Here is a 17410-nt window from a genome sequence, read left to right as displayed (position 1 = left end):
GTGCTCGCCAGAGACAATGAGAGGAATTGTGAGAAATCGCCACCCAGGGGGTATGGCCACACTGCAATCCCTTCTCTTCCATTCTTGTCCTGGAGTTTGGGGCACACATGCACACATGCTTGGTGTTATTTTCAAGCCAGCAGGTCCAGGATTCAGACTGCAGTCAGCCATATGGGAGTCTAGCACCTTAACCACTATGCCACCTGCTGGTCCCAAGGCAAATATTAATAATAACCATGCAAACCCATTTTTATAAGATTGTTTTCATCTTCTTCCCTAGGCTTTAAACACACGTAGGTATATGTTTTCATGATTACAAACACAAGGGGCATCATTTTTGCAGTGTTGACCTAGCATTATATTAGAAACATTTTCTGATATTGTTTATAGTTTTCAAATGACATTTCAAACTCCACATAAGAGTTCACATGTTTTGATGTTCTGTGACGATCTTAACCACATCCCTGCAGCTACAGACTTCTGTTGTTTCCAGTTGTGACTTTCATGAATAACCTTCTTCCCCACCATCCTGCAGGTCAGCATCAGTCCCGAGCTCTGGCAGAGAGCATGCTCACCACCAGTGAGTTTTTGAAAGAAATTAGTTATGAGCTCATCACAGGAAAGGTCAGTTTCCTGGCATCACATTTCAAAACCACGTCTTTAGGTGAGTGGTTGTGCTATTCAACAACATGGCCAGCCCCTGGCTGTGGGATTTTCTGACCTTAAATCTCAGCCTGTCAGGGAGAGCAGTGTGGAGTTTGTTAGTCAGCTGATCTTCGCCTTTGAAGATTTCTTCTGGGTATTTTGTTACTGACACCACAGGAAGCAGCAAGGGCTCCAAGGGAAGGCACATCCATACTAGGATCAGAAGCCTCCGTTCAGCCATGACCTTGTTGAGTGACCGTCAGCAAATCTCTCTCTGATCTCAGGGGTTTTAATTTTTTTAGAATTATTTACTTTCTTTTATTTATTTATTTATTTTTTTTTTTCAATTTGTCCTATAGGACACATACACTCACCAAAGAAAGACAGAGAGGCAGAGAGAGAAAGTGAGAAAACAAGCCGCCAGGTCTGGAACTTGAACTGTGGTCAGCCATTGTGGGAGTCCATTGCCTTAACTACCATGCCCCCTATTGGCCCAGTGTTTTGTTTTTGTTAAATTTTGAAAGTTTATTCACTTATTTATTCCATGAGATAGAGAGACAGGCACTCCCCCCAGGACCTCTAGGTCTCAGCAAGCTTCAGTCATGAGCATGCATGCATGTCAAGGGTGCTCAGAGAGGTACCAGGATATGAACCCAAGACCTTCCTGGTGTGCATTACCACTGTGCCACTACCTGGCTCAGATCCGAGTTTTCTAATATGTTGAGCATTCTCTATCCCCAAACTCAAAATCCGAAATGCTCTAAGTGTTGGAAACTTTTTGAGTACTACCATGATGTCAACAAGTGAAAAATTTCACACCTGATCTCAAGAGACAGGTAATAGTCAGTATGCTACATCACAAACATATTGTGTCAAATGACATCAGGCTATGTATATAAGGTGTATGTGAAACAAATGAATTTTATATTTAGTCTTAGAGCCTATCCCTAAGACATCTCGTTATGTGCATGCGAATATTACAAAATCCATAAAACTCTGAAATCCAAAGTACTTCTTTACCTAAACATTTTGGATAAGAGACACTCAAACTATAGAATTATTCTATCCTGCCTGCTTTTTTTTTTTCCCCGCTGTGAATTGCCTGTTAGGTCTCTTAACCTGAATGTTTACCTTTTTCTACTTGTTTTGTAAAAATTCTGTATATTAAAGCCATTAATCCTATGTCATTTATGGTATACATTTTCTCCTCCCTCATTTATTTTCTTTTTTGTTTACTTATGTACACATTTTATTTTAGCTTTTATGTGAGAAGCATAGTCTTTAAGGCTTTTCTTTTTGTTGTTATGCTCACATACTCCTTGCTCTCTCTCTTTTTTTAAAAAATTTTGCCAAAGGGCACATAAGCTCACTGGAGAGAGACAGAGAGAAACAGAGACAGTGAGATAGCGCCCTCTATGGGGAATGGTCACACCACAATCCTTTTACCTCTACCTCTCCCTTCTTTTGTGATCTTGGGCATGTATGCACTTTCAGCGGGCATGTTTCTCAAGCTGCCAGGTCTGAGACTTGAACTATGTTATCAACCATGTGGGATCCAGCCCTCACCATGCCACTCACTGGCCCCTGCCTGCTTTTTAATTTTATGGAGGTCAAGAGATATAGTATGTATGAGCCAGGGATGCTCAGAGAGGTCCCAGGACATGAATCCCAGACCTTTCTGATGTGGTTCAGTTGCATTACCACTGTGCCACTACCTACATTATGTGAAAGTGTATAAATTGTAAGCATGATACTTATAACCTAAGTATCATGATGACAACAGTTCTTGCTATAGAGACACCACTATAGCAATGACCAGATGTAAACTCTGTCATGAATTGCTGGCTGGCCAGCAGATCTTGCTGAGAACAAGCTTAACCACTCAACTGAGAGCTGATAAAAATGACAGAAATATATCATTCCTTCTTTATTTCATAATAGGCGATGACCTGGACAAGCTGCTAGAAAAAATGCAACAAAGGAGAGGAGACAGTGTGGTTACCCCTTTCAATGGAGACCTTAATGAATGTGTATCACCTCAGGAAGCTGCTGCTATGATTCCCACACAAAACCTGGGTAATGTCACCTGAGACCAAGAGAAGGAAACCACCCCTCAGGGCAGACATTATAGGAGCTAAGTCATTCTGAGGGCCGCGAGGACACATTTTTAGTCATAGACCATGACAGGCTCTTCTTCATTGTCTACAAGAAGATCTGGTTCAAATTAGAAACATTTATTATGAGGCCTGGATCAAATGTCTTGCTTTTACTAAAAGTCTTTTAGAATTAAAATCAAAGTCAAAGACTTTCTCTTAAGCAGGCCCTTCTTTTCTCCGAGTGATTCCAGAGTCCTCGGTGCCTTTTCCATAGCTCTATCAGCTGTTCCCAGACAGTTGCCACGCTTGCTGAGGGCTTCAAAGAACCACTTGGAAAAGTCTAGACTACAATCCATGCAGGGCCCAAGGCTCCTCCTCGTCGCTTATTCCCTGACTTATAAAACTCATGTAACCTCAGAAAGAGTGAGGCCTTCCTGGCAGATGGGGCAGCAATACAGTGCATCATCTGCCTGCAAGCTGCTGCAGCTCATGGGGGCACTGTGGGCCTGGGATGAGGAGTCCACTCATGAGACTGGATTCCTGTGCATTGAGATTCCTTCCCTAATTTGCTGAGTGACAGGGGACAACATAGGAGAGGATGGAAGACAGAACAGGAGAAAGGATAGATGGGAAACAGACCCGTCTAAGCTGCCGCTGACAACCATTTGGCCTTCCCTTGATAGGAATGCATCATTTATATATTAGGATTGCCTCACACAATCAAAGTAGCATGGCTTGACCTCAGCTCAGTCATAAAAACAAATGCAAACACAAGCAATACAATGTTTTGACTTCCGGACTGCATTGGTAATAAAGTGGTGACCCAGAGGATCTACAATGTGTCTATGTTAACTGTTCCAAATTGTTCACAAATTCAGAATTTAAAAATTCTGAGGGTACTTAGAAATTTCCAAGTACATATCCTTGGTTCCCCGTTTTTAAGAATCATTGCGTAAAGCTTTTAAAATAAATTTTTATGTTTTCTCAAACTTTAAATTTTGCGAAGTTAAGTTCTATACCTTTATGTATATATTTAGTTCTCACCCACCCAACCCGTGAAATGAAGGAAGGAAAAACCAGTCCCACTGTGTTAGAAGACAGGCTTACTTTGATCAGCCTTAGCCTTTGCAGTGTAAAAACGACTGGGCTGACAAGTAAAAAAAAAAAAAAAACTGGGCTATTAAAGTTGCAGTGCTGGGACTACGGTTGGTGCGTTTTCCTTAGCTCTCCCAGCTGGGGTACTGGGACTACTGTTTTTGCTTCAGCTGCATTGAAATTTGATTTTAGAAAACATTAATTAGGTTCTTGTAATTCAGTTTCCGTCTAACTGCCAAATACGTTCCTGATTTTAAAACAAAACAAAACAAAGCAACCTGTTAAAGAAGTAGCTGTCGCCCACTCCAGTGTCTGACTGAGCTCATGTCTTTCATCGTGTGTGCATGTGCGTGCACATATAAGAGAGACTGATCGCTTGACTCTATCTTGCGATAAACGCTGCTGGCACGCTGAGTGTATCTGGGCAGTGTTTCCTAATACTTGGTCTCCCGCATGGCCAGCTGGCTGTGCCGTGACTCAGGGCTCTTCAGATAGCACAGGCGTCAGCACTGGAGTTGGCCACAACCACCTAGGCCTGCCAGGTCATAAGCACTGGCAGAGTCGAGCCCAGTGGGAGGAGAGGTGAGGGTTATGTCTCTGTGACCTACGTTATGTAGTCACCAGAAGGGCAGTTTGGGGTCATGCTGCAACTAACTTGCTGAGGAGGAAAATTTTACTGTGGTGCCATCCGGAAAAGTGCAAAGGACTCAACTGTACTTTAGTTACTGCATCACCTGTTTCTCCAAACTGGGAAACCCTCCCCCTTCCAGAGATAAGTCCTGGCTCTGGCTGCGAGAAGGTAGCCTGTCTCCACCATTTCTGGGTTGGGGTGGGAGGTGTTGAATTAGGGATTTGTAAGACCATCAATCAATTTTAAAGCAAATACACCTGTGAAACTGCCATACCCACTCCTCAGCACATGTCAGCCAAGTTTTCAGGGAAAACAGGCAAGTCTATTAAAACTCAGTGAGAGTACAAATAGCAAGTGAGAATTCCTGGTGGTAGAGCATTACTTTTCTGTGTGTGTGTCAGATGTCCCCATGTGGATTCATAGTGGTCATCACGGAAGTAAATTAACATTGATCTTACGACTTTTTCATCTTAGATTTAGATCATGAAACCTTCCAAATTTATCAACCACAGCTTACAGTTGCCAGAAAACTGTTGTCCCAGGTGTGTGCTATAGCAGATAGTGGCAGCCAGAGCCTGGACCTCGGCCACTTCAGCAAAGTGGACTTTATCATCATTGTCCCAAGATCGGAGGTTCTGGTCCAGCAGACTCTTCAACGGATTCGACAATCAGGTAAGAGGAAACTTTCAAAGAGGATGCTTTCCTAGATCCAGCCTTAAATCCCCTCTGCCTCTTTCTTAATCCAAATGTTTATAGTACACTTAAAATTTTCTTTAGGGGGCCAGCAGGTGGCGTGGTGATTAAGGTGCAGACTTCCACATGGTTGACCACAGTTCAAGTCCTGGACCTGGGAGCTTGCTTTCTCACTTTTCCTCTCTCTCTCTGTCTCTCTGGTGAGCACACGTACCCTAGAGCAAATTTAAAACAATAATAATAAAATTAAATGAATAATTATTTTTAAAAATACTTTCTTCAGTAACAAAATGTTGCTTCAAATTTATCAATAAGTTTCCCCTCAAAGTTCTCTGGCCTTCTTCTCTCCACGGTTGAAGGTAAGCTGACGTGCGATTTTGCCAGATACTAAGTCCATGATGTAACCCGTGGGACTGGAACCTGGCCACTCACTTACAAAGAGACTTCCCAGGCAAGCACTTCTTCCACTCTCAGATGGGTCACATTCTTTCGGTGACACCTTGGACAATTAACACATTACCAGCACATCTGCCCCCCAGGAACCCAGAACCCACCCCCAGGCCAACAATGAGAAATCTCACTACAAAAATACAAGGTTAGAATTATACCTAATAACTTTAAGAGAATAAGTCTGGAGGAAAAAATATCTTCCCAGAAAATATAAAAAGGTAGAGAGCAGGGGACCAGCAGGTGGCATGGTGGTTGAGGTGCTGGACACTCCCACATGGCCAACCATGGTTTGAGTCCCGGGCCTGGTGGCTTCCTTTCTCACTTTCCTTTTCTCTCTCTCTTGTGTCTCTCTCTGGTCAAATTAAAATAAATAAAAATTAAATAAATAATTTTTTAAAAGGTAGAGAGTAAAAATTTTACAAATATGTGATAAATAATATCCCTTTTCAAAAATAAAATTTTCTTGGACTTATAAGAAATTATAAGGTATTTAGAAAATTGAGACAGCTAGAAAACGCTTACATTTGCAAAAGTTTGAAAAGAAAATCATAGTTGCTTCTGATTACCGTAGCTGGGGTAAAGACGTGTGCACACACACACACACACATATGCACACTTTTTAGCTGGAAGATGAATCTTTTTGCTACAGTAAAGAATTTTACTTTTAATATATTTGAAAACAGGGAAACAGAAAAATTCAGAAGAGCTTACAATGTGGTTGATGTTTCATACCTATAATACAGTGCCTCTCAAACTTTACTGTACATGCAGATCACCCAGGGATCTTGTTAAAATGCACACGCGGCAATCTTATTAAAATGCAGATTGCCAGTGACCAGCAGGTGGCGTGGTGGCTAAGGCGCTGGGCACTCCCACACGGCCAACCGTGGTTCAAGTCCTGGACTTTCTCACTTTCGCTTTCTCTCTCTCTCTCTCTGTGTGTGTTGTGTGTGTGTGTGTGTGTGTGTGTGTATGTGTGTGTCTGGTCATATTAAAACAAATTAATGAATAAATAAAATTAAATTTTAAAAATAATTCTTAAAAAAATGCAGATTGCCCTTTAGTGGGTCTGGGTGGGCTGTGGATATGCATTTCTGACAAGCTTTGGGGGTGCCAATGCCGTGGTCAAGACTACACTTTGAATAGCTGATTCTGTTAAGTAATCTTTTGCTGTTAGCTCCAGGGGCCAAATGAGTGGCTGAATATATATAGAGTGATCTGTGGACTCTGAGCATAACATTTTAGTAGAAATTGAAGCTGGAAACCAGATTATAATGGACATTAAATATGGTGCTATAGTTGGAAGCTTTAGCTAAGGACGAATAAACTGTAAGTCAAAATCTATGTGTTGTCTATGCATTTCAGAAGCCTGACACAATATATTGGCTTATAGAACGTTTACAGTAAATTGTATTGAAACGATCTAAATAGAACATTGAAATACTGAAGTTTCCTTGGAGAAACTTAGTCCCAGGACACTTAATTTTTTTCATATTTACTCTTGTAAAAATCAGTAAAAAAACATGTTCTAATAAGCACCAAATTTTTATCTAAATTAATGCACCCTTGTACTTCTTAATGTATTTTCATAGGCCATTTAGGATTCTTAAACCTCTTAATTTTTATACACACTGACACTGTTAATGAACAGAAATCTTGAGTTCTTGCCCCAAATCCCAAAGCTGATTATTGGCTGAATTTTTTTATTATCTCCAGAGTCTGTTAACTTTCAACAGTTTTTCCCTTCCTCTATTATACTGCCTTTTTTTTTTTTTCTAAAAGGAATACATTTTCCATTCTCAACAATGAAGATGAACTCTACTGTGTAAGACTAAATGAGCTGACTACTGGGAGTTGTAATTTTGTCTTGGGTTTACTGGCCTGGGAATCTACAGCGTAAGCATGTGTTGTTCCCTAGGGGAATGGCTTAAGTGCAACCAGGACCACCTGTTGTTGCTAAATGCTTTCTCAAGCAGTTCTTAGTACCAGAGGGGGTGTGAATGTTAATGACAAGTTGTCTCCAGTAAGGAGGGGAATATATACTTTTATCCAGATGACTTTAACATGTTGATTTTTGCATTGTAAGATATCAAAAGAATTAGAGACATTTTCCCTTTCCTCTCAGTGGGTGTTATACATCTGTGGCAATTGCCTGTGAGCCGTACAAAAAGGAGCACTAGACAGTCTAGACCATTGGCTTATGAACCAAGGACATGGAAAAATATTTTGGAAGCAACTTCATGTGTAAAATCTGACATAAATGGGCTTGCTGGGATACAAGTAAAGTTTGGTGAGCAGTATCAAAGCCAGCACAATGTTTTAAAGTACCCATGTTGGCATGAACAGTAAGAGGGAATCTAAAGAAGAAACTCAGAGGGACTGCTTTCTTATGCTTTTAAGAGGAATGACTATTTAAGTAATTTTCTCAACTACAAAATTCAGGAAGAGTATCTCTGGAAGTGGTCTTGGTGAATCCATGACAACCAGATCAATATAGTGACAATGTGAACAACAAAATACACACACACACGCACACACACACACACACATATGCACACTTTTTAGCTGGAAGATGAATCTTTTTGCTACAGTAAAGAATTTTACTTTTAATATATTTGAAAACAGGGAAACAGAAAAATTCAGAAGAGCTTACAATGTGGTTGATGTTTCATACCTATAATACAGTGCCTCTCAAACTTTACTGTACATGCAGATCACCCAGGGATCTTGTTAAAATGCAGATTGCCAGGGACCAGCAGGTGGCGTGGTGGCTAAGGCGCTGGGCACTCCCACACGGCCAACCGTGGTTCAAGTCCTGGACTTTCTCACTTTCGCTTTCTCTCTCTCTCTCTCTGTGTGTGTGTGTGTGTGTGTGTGTGTGTGTGTATGTGTGTGTCTGGTCATATTAAAATAAATTAATGAATAAATAAAATTAAATTTTAAAAATAATTCTTAAAAAAATGCAGATTGCCCTTTAGTGGGTCTGGGTGGGCTGTGGATATGCATTTCTGACAAGCTTTGGGGGTGCCAATGCCGTGGTCAAGACTACACTTTGAATAGCTGATTCTGTTAAGTAATCTTTTGCTGTTAGCTCCAGGGGCCAAATGAGTGGCTGAACATATATATATATTTTTTTTAGTTTTATTAATTGCCAAAGATTATATGTGCTTGCAAAAGAGACAGAGAGAGAGAGCAATCCCCAGTGGGACATGGTCACACCTCAATCTCTTCTTCATTTTTCTACCCTGCCAGGATTTGGGCATGCATACACATGTGCCTGGCATGTTCTTCAAGCTGCCAGGACCAGAATTCAAACTGCAGTCAGCCTTGTGGGATTTAGTTCCCTTAACCACTAGACTGTGGGGCTAGCCTGATAGTAGCTTTGCCCCTCTCTCTTTAACTTCTCTTGGTGACTATGATTGATGTGTGGAAAGTCTTGTCCTAATCGTATGCAGCTCAAGTGCCTGGTTAACGATGCAGTTTTCAGGACCAGCAGATGGTGTAAAGGTTACGTCCCTGGACTCCCACAGTGTCCACCGCGGTCCGAGTCCTGGATTCAATGGCTTAAAACTCAGGCCAGGCACGTGTGCATGTGTGCCCAAAATCCTAAGAGGAGAATGGAGGAGAAGGGATTACAGCATGGCCATCCTCCCAGGGAGTAATTTCTCACTTTCTCTCTCTGTGTCTCTCTAGTAAGCGCACATGTCCCATGGTAAACATCTCTCTTAAAAAAAATGCAGTTTTGGGAATCAGCAGTTAGTGTAATGGCTATGTCGCTGGACTCCCATGTAGTCTACCGTGGTTCGCGTCCCGGACCCGGTGGCTTAAAACTCACGCTGGGCGCGTGTGTGTGCGTGCCCAAGATCCCGAGAGGAGAACGGAGGAGAAGGGATTGCAGCATGACCATCCCCCCCTGGGGGGTGATTTCTCGCTTTCCGTCTCTATGTCTGTCTGTCTGGCGAGCGCACACGCCCCATAGCAAAAAAACTCTCCAAAAAAAAAAAATGCCGTTTTCTCTTTCGGGTCTCTATCTGTATTAAGCTACAAAAAGACCTGTTGGAAGTAACATCTTGTAGGTGATGAGCTAGAAACGGTCAAATGCCTTCTCTCACAGCTGTCCCAGGAACCAGGGTGAGTTAGACTCCTCTGACTTCTGGCCGTTTTTAATTCTCCTTCTGCCCTCCTGTGTTGTGGGAAATGCACAGGCTGCTGTCACACCACGCGGTAACCAGGATTTTGTTATTTGTTACGGGTTCTCTGCTTCCATAACCCGGACAGAGGGAGTACGTTCTCTTTTAGGTGTTTCACTTGTGCCGGTTGGCATTTATGGCCTCTCCAAGTTTGTTATCTGATATCCTGAGTCAGGCTTGAACAAGGACCGCACAGCACCTGTCTGAAGTGACGGAATCACCTGCAGAGCCGTTCCTGAAATAACCTCTGGGTGACTGGCACTTTCATCTTTCCTAATATATGCAGGCCCCCAAATAGACCTTGTGTTTTTGACAGATGAAGAACTTGTGTAAGTCTTCCCTTTCCCCTTCTCATTGCCCTCACAGTTTTCTAAAGTAGATATTTTTAGATTGTCACCCTTCAGAAAGGTCTGCGAACTTGACCAGTTACATAAGCTTAAGAATCTAGAAAAAAAAATGTTATGGACAGATTTATAAAGTTCAGTGCAAACCATAACTTACAAATTATTCACATCTGGCTTTGGCATACCTACTGATTTTTTTTTTCACTGTCAAAATGATGACTTCTATGTATTTAAAAATAACCTTTATATAGAAAAACTATGATCATGGTATTCTTTATTTTTAAAAATAAAAGAAGAAAATTTTAAACTTTTATAATTCTACCATTCAAGAATAAACACAGTTTGTTAATAAATGACTTAATACCTGATATTCCACCTCTCTTCCCTATGTCCAGTTCACTTGACATTATAATGTGCACATTCTTCCATATCATTTGAGAAGCTTTTGTAAGGTCAATCTTACTGAATCTATAGTATTCCATATTATAACTACATCAGAATGTATTTGCTTTGATATTTAAATATGTTCAGGGACCAGTAGATAATGTAATGGTTACATCACGGGAACTCCCACATGTTCGATGTGGTTCAAGTCCTGGACCCAGTGGCTTGAGACTCACGCTGGGGCACAAGTACATACATTCCCAAAAGCCTGAGAGGAGAATGGAGGAGAAGGGATTGGGACATGACCATCCCCCACTGGGGATTGATTTCTTGCTTTCTGTCTATTTCTCCAGCAAGTGCATGTGCCCTATGGCAAAAATCTCTCTTTTAAAAAAAAAGGTATTTGGGATCAGCAGTTAGCGTGATGGCTATGTCTCTGGATTCCCATGTAGTCGACCACGGTTCGTCTCGACCTTGTGGCTTAAACTCACGCCGGGCGCATGTGCATGCGTGCCCAAGATCCCGAGGAGAATGGAGGAGAAGGGATTGCAGCATGGCCATCACCCCTGGGAGGTGATTTTTTCTTGATTTCTGTCTCTGTCTCTCTCTATCTGGCGAGCACACGTGCCCTATATCAAAAACCTCTCCAAAAAAAAAGATATTTAAATATGTTCATACTCTTGAAATGCACACCAATTGATAGACAAGAATAGCCCATACATTATTTTTAACTTTTTTCTTTTTGAGAGGCTTTTGCTATAGGGCCCATGTACTTGCCAGAAAAACAGAAAGAGACAGAGAGACAGAAAGCAAGAAATCACCCACCAGGGGGCATGGTCATGCTGCAATCCCTTCTCCTCCATTCTCCTTGGGATCTTGGGCACGCACGCACACGCGCCCAGTGTGAGTTTAAGCCACCAGGTCTGGGACTTAAAGCACGGTTGACTACATGGGGGTCCAGCAACATAGCCATTACATCAACTGCTAGTCCTGCCCATTCGCTATTAAAGTGTAAAGAAAAATTGTTCAGAGCAGAATAGTTAGCAGGAGGCTAGTCATTAAAAAAAACTCTTGGGCCATCTCTATAACTCAATGGTTAAAGGAGCCAGATTCCACATGGCCAACTGTGCAGTTCAAATCCTGACATTGGTGGCTTGAAAAACACATTGGAGACATGTGCATGTATGCCCTAAATCCCCATGGGATGAAGAAAAGAAAAAGGACTGTGGAATGACCACGCTCCATTGGGGTGTGCTTTCTCCTTCTCTCTTGTGAATGCAGCATCCTCCAGCAATATAAAATAAATAAATAAACAAGTCTTTTCAAAAACTGTAGCTGTTAAAACAAAAAAGCATTCTCAAGAAGTCCTCTGACTCGATTTCCCCATATTTCATCATGGGAATCAAAGAGACCTTGGTTTGCCTGAGGCCACACAAAGGTCAGTACCTTGAGAGCAAGGCTGCCGTTTGGTCACTGTTCGCCTCTTGCCTGATTCAGAGCGGGCTTGGCCCCGTTAGGTTCTGAACTGATGTTTGAGTGGATGGAGGGCTGGAGAGCAGGAGGGAAGGGATGGACAGAGGGAGAAATGATGCCTGCGTTCTCTTCTTCCTGGTTCCATTTGCCTTCTTCCACAGCCAGCCTGCCAGGAGAGGCACTGGCAGGGACAAGCTGCCAAGAAATGTGGAAAGGTCACATCCTTGGCAACTCATGTGGCTGAAAGTAAAAGACAAAAATGGAAACCATCATGATGTTGCAGACCCAGCACTAAAGTGAGGCATTTGATACCTCAACTCATATTCTAATAAAGGAAGGAAACAAGGGAGGACAGGAGGGGAAAAGAAATGAAAACAAAACAAAACGTTATGGAAAGAATTCGAAAGCGAAAAGGAAATGAAACGGGCTAACCATCTGTAAATTCACCCAAAATTGTAACTGCTGGATTAATCGGGAGAAGAGGCATTTTTCAATTACAGGACATGCTTTTGCTTTTGTGTTGTTTGAAAAAAAAATGAAGTTGAAGCATAATTCTTCTCATTCAAGAGATCCCATATTCTAAAAATTAGAACACTAGGGTAAAATGCAAGCAGCTTTCAATTCAAGGAGGGTGAGATGAATACAGCCAATATTGTACCGGTAACTGTCCGTATTTTTCTCCTCCCTGCTTTTAAAATGGGGCAGGTGGGAATCTCCAGCAATTAGGAGCAGATCTGGCAGGATCCAGTCAAGGAAGTTTCACCTGATGCTCAGGGGACTGAGACAAATTTGCATGATTATGAAAGACCTGGAGAGATATTTGTCTGCTTCTATGTAGGAAGATTACTCTAAACAAATGGACATAGGGAAATCCAAGGGAATAGTAGAGATTAGGAGAACAGACAGAGGAGGGCATTCTCATTTTCTTTTTAAAATCTCTTTTTTTCATGATAGAGAACGACAAAGCAAGAGAGGAAGAGAGAGGTGAACAAGTGCCCATAACAGGGTCTCACATCGTGGTCGTCCCCCACCCTTCCTAGCCAGCCAGGATCGTGGGCATATATACATGCAGCCAGTGTGTACAGGCTGACCCAGGAACGGAACCTGTCTTCCATACGGCTTCCAGCACTGCAGAGTGTTGTGCTACCAGCACGGCACTGCAGCCCACACTCACTTTTTTTTTTTAAAGAGACTTTTGCTATAGGGCACATACACTCACCAGAGAGACAGAATGCAATAAAGCAGGGCACATACACTCACCAGAGAGACAGAAGGCAATAAAGCATCCCTCAGGAGGGGATGGCCATGCTGCAATCCCTTCTCCATTTTCCTCTCAGGATTTTGGGCACGCATGCACACGCGCCCAGCATGAGTTTTAAGCCACTGGGTCTGAGACTCAAACTGTGGTCGACTACATGGGAGTCCAGTGAAATAACCATTATGCCATCTGCTGGTCCCCCGCACTCACTTTTTAAAATATAGTTTCATGGCCTAATCAATGGGATTCCCCTCGTTGCTGGTCACATAAAATTTCAACAGAAAAAGGTGGCAGGGAATGAGATCTCTAGGAAAGTACTCTGTCCTGAAGTAGAAGAGAAATACCAGAGGTTCCTTCATGCAGATATCACTGAGCATACCCACTCATAGCCAAATGGATTATCCAGCCACTAATAACCTGACTTTTAGTACCTGCAGCTCCTCATCCTCAAACACCTTCATCCCAACTCCTTTGCAGCCACCTGTCCCCTAGTCGTACCCTAGGCCCTGCTGGGTCCCGGAATTATCTGTTCAAGTTTTCCTAATTTCAGGCCAAGGGCTTCTCTGCTATATACTCAAGACATTGGACACTGGGAGGGAAACAGTCAGCCTTTCCAGTCAGTGGCATAATTCTTCTTTGGCTTTTTAGTTGAACCACTCTCCCATTCTCCGGTGGCTACTGCAGACTCTGCACCCTCTCAAGCCTCTGGAGGCTCTCTCCATCCATTTGAACCTGCCCTGCTCGCTCAAAGACAAAACAAGTGGTGGAATGCCATGCTCTGCGAGGATGATTCACAAGGGAAGGTTCCAGGGTAGCCTCTGGACACCTCCCTGAACGTGCCAGTGTCTATCTTGTCTGGCTCTCTCCTCCTCTCTCTGTCTTTCTTGCTCATGGAAGAAATGAATAAATAAACTTGAAAAGCACCCTCTGTTCAGCCTGTGTAACCCTCTCTCTCCCCTCTTCCAGCTGCCAAACTGAGAGAGCTGTCCAGTGTCGTCTTCACACCCCCACCTCCCAGCCAGCCTCCACACCCCGCCCACCTGCTCTGCCCTTGTGGCATGCTCTCCAATATTACCAGTGACCTTTCCGTCCTCATATTTGAGCCTATGGCCGCACTGGTGACCTTCCTTTAAACCTCAAGGTTCCTTTGCTTTCCCACACACTCTTTCTCTGCTTTCTTCCACTCCTCCGGTACTGCCACTCACAAACACACCAGCTGTCCAGCCGTGGCACTCGATGCGGTGCTGTACTTGCCTGTCTAACGATGTTTCTACCCAGCCAGAAAGTGAAATAGTCAGGGACCGTGTCCATCTTGCCTATGACACAGCAAACGCTCCATAAATATTAGCATATTTATTTGTATTTTTGGTCATGTTCAATTGAAATGAACCTAGGTTAAGATCTATTTTGAAAAGAAGACATAGTAGTAATATTTACAGTTTGGTAGTCCTCTGGCAAAAACAAATGATGTTGGGGCTAGCAGGTGGTGTGGAGGTTAAGGTGCTGGATTCCCACATGGTCAACTCTGGTTTGAATCCTGGATCCAGCAGCTTGAAAATCATGCCCACACATGACACTCTTTCTCTGCTTTCTTCCACTCCTCCGGTACTGCCACTCACAAACACACCAGCTGTCCAGCCGTGGCACTCGATGCGGTGCTGTACTTGCCTGTCTAACGATGTTTCTACCCAGCCAGAAAGTGAAATAGTCAGGGACCGTGTCCATCTTGCCTATGACACAGCAAACGCTCCATAAATATTAGCATATTTATTTGTATTTTTGGTCATGTTCAATTGAAATGAACCTAGGTTAAGATCTATTTTGAAAAGAAGACATAGTAGTAATATTTACAGTTTGGTAGTCCTCTGGCAAAAACAAATGATGTTGGGGCTAGCAGGTGGTGTGGAGGTTAAGGTGCTGGATTCCCACATGGTCAACTCTGGTTTGAATCCTGGATCCAGCAGCTTGAAAATCATGCCCACACATGAGCATGCATGCCCAAGATCCCAAGAGGAAAATGGAGAAGGTATTATGGTATGGCCATCCTTCCTGGGGGTGATTTCTCACTTTCTCTTTCTCTCTGTCTCTCTTTGGTAACCACACATGTCCTAACAAAAACAAAACAAAACAAATTTGGTCACTTAAAACCATGTTCCGGAAATCCATTTTGACCTAGCATAGGGAGTTTCATAGTGTAGGTGTCAGGTGTATCCTTCAGGGCTCTGGAGCTGTGCACACGTGCTTAGAATGCTGTTCTTGTGCTGCTTCCCTCCCAAACGCAAACAAACAGTACCGCAGTGTACAAATGTGCAGTCTCCCAAACCCAGATTAAAGGATTTGTTCCCCTCTCCCTGGGGAGGACAGAAGGGAGCCAGCTGGGCCACCAGAGGACACAGGGACTGCTAATTCAATGGGCTCTGAAAGCAATTAGCAGAATTTTAACCAGCTATAGACATTCTCAGGTTATCTGAAGAAAAGAGATTATAAGGGTGAGAGAATATCCATTGTTAAAATAACACTTTAAAACTCAGCATCCTCTATTAATTGAATACTTCCTTCTCCTGTTAAGATGAGAGGTGTTTTTGGTTTTATCTTACTGCATACCAAAACCCTAGAGAAATTAATTCACAGAAAGGCTGAACTGCTAAAACAGAATAGTTTTATTTTTCTTTGGAATATCTCCTTGATGGGAAGAGCAAAAAGAATTATAAAGAAATCAAAATAAAATTCTGTATTAGAAAAAATATCAAGGGATAAGAATGAACAAGTCGGAACATATCGTTCCCCTCGGGAGGCAGTATAGTGGGGCGTTGAGATGAGGACTGGGTCATCTTTAGTGATACCTGGACATTTTAGATTTCCCTGACGATTTATCAGTTTCCCTTGATATTCAGACTGATGGCCCCTTCTAGCAGTGGTTTCTGGCCGCTCACTCAGAATTCCACCTTGGCGACCTTAGACACTGGTGTCGCAAGGTATCATGGACGAAGGTGAATATGTTTTCAGTTTTATTCTCCTTCAAGGCCCCTTGATGGTAGAAAAATTGCTGCTCCCCTTTTTAAGATTTAGAAGCATGGCTCAGAATACGTGATGTTTTTTCTCAAATCCCATAAAGAGGAATTCGGGTAAATTTACAAATTTTCCTCTTTCTTTTCTTTCTTTCTTTCTTTCTTTCTTTCTTTCTTTCTTTCTTTCTTTCTTTCTTTTTTTCTTTCGTTTTTTTATTTTTGTTTTGAGAGGTTTCTGCAAAATGGCGCGTGACCGAGCGAGAAAAACAGAGAGAGACAGAGAGACGAGAAATCACCTCCCAGAGAGGATGGCCACACTGCAATCCCTTCTCCTCCATTCTCCTCTCAGGATCTTGGGCACATAAGCACACACGCCGGGTGTGTTTAAGCCACCAGATCTGGGACTCGAGCTGTGGTCAACTACATGGGAGTCCAGTGACAAAGCCATTACACTAACTGCTGGTCCCAATTCATTCATTTATTTTAATTTGACCAGAGAGAAACACAGAGTGGGGAGGGGGAGGAGGAGTGAGAAAGCAAGCCACCAGGTCCAGGACTCGAACCGTGGTTGGCCGTGTGGGAGTATCCAGTTCCTTAGTCACCATGCCACCTGCTGGTTCTTGGGATACAGATATTTATTGCCACAGTCTTCCGATTTTTGTAGTATTTAGAATAGAAAGTGAAGGAAAAATAGTTGCTGTTTATTGATGTAGATCTATGAGATGGGATTTAGCACAGTTATTGTCTTCAAATCATTTATGAAACATGGATAGATATTTACAGTCCCTATTTTTAAGAACTTTTAAATTAATTATTGAATGAATTAAAGTTATAGAAGGTATAAAAGAATCACAATGGAATGAACACCCATCTCCCACCAGAATAAAGAACACCGAAGACTGTTGTGTGCCTCCCTAATGCTATTTCCCTCCTTTCGGTAACTCTTATCCTGAATTTGTGTTTATTATTCCCTTGCTTTTATTTATACTTTTACCATAATATCTGAAGTCCTAGCCATTACATTGTTCAATTTCACATATTTTAAACCTTTTTAAAGCATTATTGTATTTAGCTTTATTATTATTATTATTGTTGTTGTTGTTTTAAGTTAATTTATTTATTTTTAATTTGACACGAGAGGGA

At 42.3% G+C, this 17410-nt stretch overlaps 1 protein-coding gene across 1 annotated transcript in view; it reads left to right on the top strand.

Annotated features, from left to right (window-relative positions):
- The window catches only part of GREB1L (GREB1 like retinoic acid receptor coactivator), a gene marked incomplete in the record, with an annotated part of 234692 nt that overhangs the window by 165938 nt on the left and 51344 nt on the right, over positions 1–17410 (top strand). Inside the window, 3 exon segments of the mRNA XM_027773094.1 lie at positions 536–664; positions 2587–2721; positions 4942–5139. Of these exon segments, the coding sequence (XP_027628895.1) occupies positions 536–664; positions 2587–2721; positions 4942–5139 (462 nt within the window).

Source organism: Tupaia chinensis, unplaced genomic scaffold (genome assembly GCF_000334495.1).
Source record: "Tupaia chinensis unplaced genomic scaffold, TupChi_1.0 Scaffold000320_2, whole genome shotgun sequence".
NCBI classification, from domain to species: Eukaryota; Metazoa; Chordata; class Mammalia; order Scandentia; family Tupaiidae; genus Tupaia; species Tupaia belangeri.
Note: the sequence above shows the minus strand (reverse complement) of the source record. Positions and strands in the feature narration are given on the sequence as shown.